This window comes from Rousettus aegyptiacus, unplaced genomic scaffold (assembly GCF_014176215.1).
Source record: "Rousettus aegyptiacus isolate mRouAeg1 unplaced genomic scaffold, mRouAeg1.p scaffold_m13_p_5, whole genome shotgun sequence".
Taxonomy (NCBI): domain Eukaryota; kingdom Metazoa; phylum Chordata; class Mammalia; order Chiroptera; family Pteropodidae; genus Rousettus; species Rousettus aegyptiacus.
Window position 1 is genome coordinate 113,076,755 of NW_023416308.1, and position 9,272 is coordinate 113,086,026.

General features: G+C 36.8%; 1 protein-coding gene across 1 annotated transcript; it reads right to left on the reverse strand.

Annotated features, from left to right (window-relative positions):
- Window positions 1-4,049: 4,049 nt before the first annotated feature.
- LOC118602810 (olfactory receptor 1440-like) lies at window positions 4,050-5,016 on the reverse strand. The gene has a single exon (XM_036220541.1). It carries the CDS (start codon window positions 5,011-5,013, stop codon window positions 4,078-4,080), a length of 936 nt encoding a protein of 311 aa, XP_036076434.1. The 5' UTR covers window positions 5,014-5,016; the 3' UTR covers window positions 4,050-4,077.
- Between the last annotated feature and the right edge of the window lie 4,256 nt (window positions 5,017-9,272).

A 9,272-nucleotide genomic window follows, 5' to 3' on the forward strand; every position in this document is an offset into this window, starting at 1 on the left:
CCTGAACTGGCTGGATCTTAAAAGTCGCATTTTTTCATCAGGGCTCAGTTCCAAGAAGAGGCAGCTGTGATCAGAGGCAGGAAGTTAGGTTGATAAATGTTCACTGCAGAGCACCATCCAGCTGGATGCCAGATGGTGGGCGACGCCTTGTCTCTGAGAGGCCATAAGAAGCCAGATGAATAGGGGACACATCCTTCTTTGTAGACGTTGATGGTGTATGGAGGCGAGAGGAAGGAAGAAGAGACAGCTATGGGTTATCAAGTATCTGTTTATTTTACTGAATCATTAATTAGTCTTAAAATTTTTTAATTAGTCTTGAAATTCTCTGTCAGATGTGGCGCATAGAAAGATAAGATTCCCTCTGCGCACTGCCTGTATTGTATCTTTTACTAAGATCTCAAGACATCACTCTTCACAAGCTGATTTCTCTCTCTTCCAAACTCTCACAGCTTGTATTTGTTTTTCCCTTGTGGCTTCTATCACTTTGTGACTCAGATAATAGTTATGTGTCTACTTGCATTCTTTCTCTTGGAGGTCTTTTAGGGTTTTAACTTCTTACTCATCTTTGGTTTCCAGTGACCAGCATCAAACAGATACTCAGTGGCTATTCTGAATTGAACAGAAAAATTTTTCTACAAAGGAACCTAGAAAAAATAATAGGTTATCTGGATATCAACTGCAAACTTCAGAAGGGGGCAGTTTTACAGAGAAGCAAAATAAAACGTGCAATGAGGATATTAGTTTCCTATTGCTTATAATGAATTAACACAAATCTGGCAGCTTAAAACAACAGACATATATTATCTCCTGCAGGTCTGTAGGTCAGAAGTCTGAGAACAGTGTAGCTAGGTTTTCTACCTGTTGTCTTCCTCCTGAACAGGGTAAGGAGAAATATTGGAGTCCTTTAGCCCCACCCAGCTCTTCAAGCAAAATATCACCTCTTTTGGCATCTTATGAGGTAGGGAGGGAGGATACTAAAAATGTTCCTTTTGTAGAGGAGAGGTAATAGGTTGAAGTCACTTGGAAAGAGATCGTTGCTTAGTTTGAGGGGGAATTTTCTCATAGTCAGAATTTCTTTCTATGTTTACGAAGATAAAAGGGACAGACAAAGAGGTTGTGAACCCTCAGGATGAAGACAAGTTTTGAAGAGAAGTATTTAAATTTCCTGGACCATGGCACAGGACAGCAGGTGGGGGAATTGCAAGGATCCAGGCAGTCATAGTCGATCGTGGCTCTGCTGGAGCCCAAGGTCTGAGACCAGGCAGGGCTGTGCAGGAGTCGAACAAGGACACAAGCTTCCCTCTTCCGTTGGTGCAGGAAAGGGCGACTCTCTTTGGAGGTGGCGACTTCACTCAGCAACAGAGATGGGTCAGCGTTTTCCTTGACTTTTTATTTTCTTAGGACCTTTCATTTCCGTGGCACACTTCCTTTTTCCCTTTCATTATCTGATCTCTAAGGAACCAGTACCCACGACAGAAACGGTGCCTTCGCAAGGGTGTCACCTTCGGTCTTGTGCACGTCCCAGCGTCTTTCCTTCTTCGTCTTTCACTTAAACCGTTTTACCGAGACGTACTTCGCATATGATAAAATTTACCCTTTAAGGCGTGCAATCCAGTGGGTTTTTTCTATATTCACAGAGTTCTGCCCAATCTAATTTTAGAATATTTTCATGAAAAGGAACTCCATACCCATCAGCAGTCACTCTCCACCTTGTCCTGCCTAGACAACCACTCACCTACTTTCTGTCTCTATAGACCTGCCTGTTTTGAAGAATTCATTAGGAATCATATAACATGTAGCTCTTTGTGACACCCTTTCACTTATGTGAACCTTCTGGAAGGTGCTCTTTTTCCCAGGTGTTGCAATCGACTGAACCACTACCTGGGATGGCTCTCAGCCTGGGAAGCAGGGACTTCTTCTCAAGCCCACTTACCCGTTGACCTTTAGACATCGACTTTCATCCATCGAAAATATTAGAGCACTTATGGAAAATGGGATCTAGGTTCATATAACATTAGTCTCCAAATTTAGAACATAAAACAATTGAGGTGTACAGTGATGAACAGAACAACCAAACAGCAGTCAGTGCTGAAGGCAGAGCTTTTAGCCTCTGCCCAGGATCCTAGAAGCTGCCGATCCCCTTTCTTCTGCTAATGCGTCGAGGAAAATACATCTTCGAACACGAAATTCGTTATTCTTTATCTCAGAGCCCTTCTCTTCTCGGGCATGGTGCTGAGTTCCTTCCACAGCCTAGAAACCCAGAAAATACTGTGCGGGGGAATTCACAGATGCAGACCATTTACCCCTAGTACGACATCACGTAAAGTACACTTGTTTCACATGTAGTTACAAAGAGAGAAACACGCTGTACTGTCCAGGGGTCTACTTATTTAGTCTGTCATGACTAATTAACCTCTTGGTCGTTCATGATAAACTCCTGCACAGGGATGTGTGTCCTAAATCTCCGCATCATACAGATGATTTGAAGACCAGAATTAAAGGGATGCAGGTCTTCTGTGGAAAGAGGCCCCTCTGACTGAAGGGTCTTCATACTTCTCTGAGGATTGTGTTTTTCTTAATTAAGGAGACTTCAAATTTCACATAATGAAACTTTTTTGCTGGCTATGACACTGACTCCAAACACTATCTCTCTTTGGAGATCTTAAGCATCTGTGATATAAAAATATTAGGGATCTAACAAAGCAGAATGTGTGACGCTTAGGAAGTTATTTCTCTTTCTTAACTCCAGTCTGATATTCACCTGAGTTCTTGGTCATGGGGCCAAAGGTGAGGAAGGTCCAAATAGAATCACTAACAGATGTTAGTGCTGAAAAAGACATGAGAGGAAAACGAGGTCCATAGCCTCAGATCCGACATTCCTTGACTAAAGCCTATCAACTCAGCTGTTGTCTAAAAGAACTTTCCCATTCACCTCCAAGCTCCATGAAGTTAAATTCTACCCTGGGAATATAAAGTTTTAGAAGCAGGACCTTCAAAGCTGTGCTGCCTACAGTGGCCTGGAAGGTTTGCTTTAAGTTCTTACTACGTGAAAACTCATAAGGATTTTGAATTTTCCTTCTGAGTACAGAGGAAGAAGTATACATAATGCCTTTTACCAAAAATATATCCCTTATTGCTGGCCTAAAGTTATGGGAATCAGAATCCTATCAGAAGACAAACAATAGGAGTGTTCTTTTTGTCCCAGCCTGAACCCCCCAATATTTGCCTGTGACTCGTAGCAATTCCAACTAAGGGTATAAGGAGAAACAGCCAAATCTAGACTTTAATATGCACCAGAATTTCAGTTTCTTGTAGCTAATTTCACCATCCACTTCCCATCTGTTAATTATTATAAAAACAAATTCCTAATGGAGACTCATTCTACTGAAAACAAAAGTAGCAGGAACACATTGTTGGAGGTGCCACAATTAGGCCCCGGATCACCTAATTTTGGCAGAGTGCCAGTTTCTGATTCCCTTTCCTGGGTACACAGTGAAGATGGAAGAACAAAGATGACCTTGTAGCAAGAGCAAACAAGGAATTACCCTAAAGAGCCAACTGGTCAACCAAACCTTAAATATGAAAGACATATAAGTATTCCCATTACAACGAATTTCTTTTTCAGGTGAAGATGACAAATCTTTGATCTGGTATGGTTACTTTTGTTTCAAATAAACACATAAATGGAGAAATTAATCTATAATTTCAAGAAGTTACAACAAAAAGTTTTAACCTGGCAGCCTTGATCAGAACTGGCACCTCCGGTCCTCAAGGTAGTGTATGTTAGATAAGGAAGGAATATTTAAGGTGAAGGGGCGCATCACCACTACTAGCTACAAAAGTACTTGTGGGTTGCTTGGCCTATTGATGCATTATGTCATAGCTGATAAAGAATGGATATATTGAGCTTTCGGATACTTCTCACGCATTTTCCTGTCCTTATGCCCATAATGGGTTTACATAAGAAGAGTATAGCAACTGTAATTCAGCCCACAATTAGAAGAGTTATGGGTCAATATTTTAATTGACATTTTTTTCTACACTGTACATCTGAAATAAATTCAATAATTAGTAACACTAGGAAAAGATTCTCTTCTTCCATCTGTTTAGGGCATCTTTGATTTCCTTGTTCCTCAGGCTATAGACCAGTGGATTTAGCATGGGGGTTATAACAGTGTATAAGATCGATGCCAACTTGTTTTGGCTCTGAAAATCACCAGAATTAGGATGCATATAAACAAAGATACCTGAACCAAAGAAGAGAGTCACTGCTGCCATATGAGAAGCACAGGTGTTGAAGGTCTTGGACCTGCCTTCAGCTGAGGAGATCTTCAGAATGGCGGCAACGATATGACCATAGGATATCATGATAACTAGGACAGATGTGAACCCAAAGATCACTGTGAACATAGTCATCATGACTTTGAAAATAAAGCTGTCAGAGCAGGACAGGATCAGCAGTTGGGGCGGGTCACAGAAGAAATGGTTGATGACATTTGGCCCACAGAAATGGAGCTGAAGAAAGGCACATAGTTGGATAAATGAGCCAAAGAATCCAGCTAGATAAGATCCTGCCACCATCTGCACGCAGAGAATGGGAGACATGATGGCTGTGTAGAGCAGAGGATTACAAACGGCAGCATATCTATCATAAGCCATGGCTGCCAGGAGACAGCACTCAGTCAGACCCATGCCCCAGAAGAAGAAGTATTGCATGGTGCACCCCACATAGGAGATGAATTTATGCTTCTTGAAGAAATCTGAGAGCATTCTGGGGGCTATAGTGGACGCATAGCAGATGTCCAGCAAGGACAGATTACTGAGGAAGAAGTACATAGGTGTGTGCAGGCGGGAGTCTATCCTAATGAGGGTGATGAGGCCCATATTCCAGAACACTGTTATCAGATAGATCCCTAGGAATACTGAAAAGAGGACCGTGGTGAGCTTAGGAAATTCAGAGAATCCCAAGAGAATAAACGTCATAGTCTTTGTACTGTTTCTTCCCCCAGTCATTGCACTGATGATCCTAGGATCTGCAGGGAAAGAAGAGAATAAATCTCTAAGTCAGTTTTATCTCAATTTCTATTGAAATCAACTACCTTCTACCCACACTGAACACAGAATCAGAGAAATATTAAGCCACTTTAGAATAACACTGGTTAACTTTGCCCCAAATATCTATAATGGTTCAGCGTGTCAATTTTCCCACATATAAAAAGAGGGATAAATACACTTTTTATCATTAACCCATCAGGCTCTTACAAAGACAAAAGAAAGTATACTAACATTTGGAAAACCCTTCTTAAAAGATGCTTTGGAAATTTTAGAATACTGTTAATGGGGTTATAACTTCTGTGCATAGCTTAGTGACTGAGAGCACGGCCTTAGATGTCACACAGCTGTTTTTGGTTTGTCATCTGTGAGTTTGTTGACTCTAAACAGGTTGTCTGTTATCTTTCTGCCTAAGTTACTTCATCTGTAAAACAGGGATAACAGTAACAGAACCTATCTTCTAGGGTTTATTTGAGGTTAAATTAGTTCCATTATGTACAATGTGTGCCATGCACATAATATAGTTTTGAAGCGCTCTTTGAGTTTGTGAAAAACTTTTAAAATTTAAATTTTAAAAGAGTAGTCATACAGATAACTTTATGAGACTACAATGTCATTAAATTAGAAAGCAATAACAAATTGATCATTAAGAAACATAATTGGAAACTAATTACATATTTCTAAACTATCAGAAGTCAAATAAATTATAATAGAAATTAGAAAATATTTGTAACTTAAATGTAATGAAAAATATTATTCATCAAATCTTGTGAATTTTTTTATTGAAAATTGATTTTTTACTGAAAACGTTTTATCGAAATTGACCTACAATATTGTATAATTTTAAGGTGTACAATGTGTTGATTGGATATATTTATATACTGCAATATGACTACCATCATAGCTTTAGCTAACACCTCTTTTACATCAGATAATTATCATTTCTTTTCTGGAGTGAGAACACTTAACAAATCTTGTGAACTTAACTAAATATGTACATAGAGAGATATAGTTGTATTAAATGCATGTAAAAGATAAAAGACTAAAAACAAATGATCTGACTATCATTCATAGACGATTAAGAAACAATAAAAAAATTTAATTAAGTATAATGAATTTCAAAATAATACAACAAAATCAAAAGTTGATTCTTAATATGTCAGGAAAGTTGATTCTTGAATTTATTAGTGACAGAAAGTAAACCAAAATTTTTAAAAAAATGGAAAAGGGGATATAACTCTAAATAATTTTCTGTCAATATATTTTAAAACTTAAATAAAATGTACAAAGTCTAGGAAAATGTAACTTGCCAAAATTGACTCAAGTAAGTATAGAAAATCTGAATATTCTGTAAATACTAGAAAAATTGAATTAATAGTAAAACTTTTCCCATGAAGAAAACTCCAGACCCAAATGGTTTTATTAGCAAGTTGTACAAAGAATTAAAGAAAAACAACAATTTCAGTCATACACAAAATTTTTCAAAGTATGAAAATCTGAGTAATTTCTAACCACTTTTGTGGGACTATAACTTAATACCGAAACCTGACAAGAATGGAATAATAAAGGAATATTATAGCCATACTCACTTACAAACTTAATAGATTAGAAACATCTCTAAAAAATTTTTGGAAAACTGAACCCGACACAAAATAAAAATAATACAACATTATGAACAAGTTGGATTTATTCCAGAAAAGCGAGGTTGGTTTAAAACTAGAAAATCAGTTAATGTAATTCACCAGTTAACATAATTATGAGATTAAAGAAGGAAGCAATATAATCACCTAAATAGATAAAACTAATACAAAACAGATATGACTTTTAAAAGATAGCAAATAAGGGAAATATTTTATTCTTGTAAAGAAATCTTACAATAAATCTCAATAAATTATATACTCAATGGTAAAATCTTGAAAGCATTATCCTCAGGGTCAAACCAAGGAAAACACTGCCTTATCTTTAAACTAGTTTTAATTGTGTCAAAAAAACACAACAACACTACCACGCATTTTATTAATCTTTCATTTACATATGCTAATTAGTGTAACGAGGGCAGAAGGACAATCAAATTTAAAAATCAACTTAAGTGAGGTATAATTTATACACAATAAAATGTATAAATTTTAAGTGTGCAGTTGACAAAGTTTTTCACCCATTTGCTTACCACCACAATTAAGATGTAGATCACTTCTTTCACTCCAGAATATTCCCTTATGCCTTTTTCAATTCAGTCCTCTTTGCCAATTTCTTGCCATAAGCAACAACCAACTGGCATTCTGTCCCTGTATATTAGAATTGCCCACTCTGAATTTTCAAAATAAATAGAATAAAAATGTATACACTCTTTTATGTCTGGTTTCTGTCATTCAACATAATGTTTCTGAGATTCAACCATGTAGTTACGGTTGTCAGTAGTTGGTTCCTTTTAATGGCTGGTTAATAGTCCATTGTATGTATATACCATAATGTGTTCATCCATTCACTTATTAAAGGACTTCTGGATTGTTTCTAATTCTTAGCTTCATAAATGAATATTTTATTGAAGAGGCTTTCCTTTCTCCAGTGTATGTTTTTAGCTCCTTCGTTGAAAATTATTTGCCCATATATACAGGGGTTTATTTCTGGGCTCTCCATTCTGTTCCATTGGTCTGTGTGTCTTTTTTTCTCTTTTGATTATTGTCACTTTTCAGTATGATTTGAAGCCAGCAGTGTGATACCTCTGGCCTTGTTCTTTATTCTCAGAATTGCTTTGGCTATTTGTGTGTGTGCGTGTGTGTGTGTGTGTCTGTGTGTGTGTGTGTGTGTCTGTGTGTGTGTGTGTCTGTGTGTGTGTGTGTCTGTGTGTGTGTGTGTGTGTGTGTGTGTGAGATCCCATACAAATAGTGCTGGGAAAGTTGGAAAGCCACATGCAAAACACTAAAACTAGACTATCTGTCACCATACACCAAAATTAACTCAAAATGGGTCAAAGATCTAAATATAAGATCTGAAACAACAAATTACGTGGGAGAAAACATAGGTACTAAACTCATGGACCCTGGATTTAGAGAGGATTTTATGAATTTAACCTCAAAGGCAAGGGAAGTAAAAGCAAAAATAAATGAATGGAACAACATTAAACTGAAAAGTTTCTACATAGCAAAAACAAAACAAAACAAAACAAAAACCATGAACAAAACAAAGTGGCAACCAACTGAATGGGAGGAGATATTTGCAAACAATACTTCTAATAAGGGGTTAATATCTGAAATATACAAAGAACTCATACAACTCAACAACAACAAAAATCCAATTAAAAAATGAGCCAGGGACCTCAACAGACACTTCTCCCAAGAAAAAATCTAGACACAGCCAACAGACACATGAAAGATGCTCAACTTCACTTGATACCAGAGAAACACAATGCCTTATACATATGATGTATTATTGAATTGTACACTTGAAATCTATATAATTTTATTAACCAATGTCACTCCAATAAATTTAATTAAAAAAATACATGTAAAGTGAAGATGAGCATAATTAAATACTCCTCCTTTTCCAACTACATATCTGTGTGCCACATTTTCTCATACCTAACACACTACATTGCAATAGATTGAATGCAGATCCACATGTAAAAGAATAAAATTGGATCCTTATCTCACACTGTACACAAAACAGTTCACAATGGATTAAATATTTAAACATAAAACACAAAGCTATAAAACTCTTAGAAGGAAACAGAGAGGAAAATTTCATGACATTGATCTTGACAATGATTTCATGAATTTGACTCTGAGAGAATAAGAACGAAAAGTAAAAATAGGTCAAAGGGACTACATCAAACTAAAACGCTTCTGCACAGCAAAGGAAGCAAGCAACAGAATGAAAAGGCAACCTGTGAAATGGGAGAAGATACTTGCAAACCATGTATCTCATAAGAGGTTGACATCTCAAATATATAAAAAATTCCTATAACTCAATAGCAAAAATAAAACAAAACAAATGACTTGATTTAAAAATAGGCAAACAACTTGAATAGATATTTCTCCAAAGGATACATACATATGGATAACAGATATATGAAAAGACACTCAACATCACTAATCATCAGGAAATTGCAAATCAAAACTACAGTGAGCTATTACCTCACACCTGTGAAGACAACTACTATTAAAAAAAAGAAAGACAAGAAATGTTAGCAAAGATGTGGAGAAGGGGAACCTCTGTATTCT

Coding starts and splice junctions, on each gene's coding strand:
- LOC118602810 (XM_036220541.1), bottom strand. CDS start 5,013: ATGACTGGGGGAAGAAACAGTACAAAGACTATGACGTTTATTCTCTTG.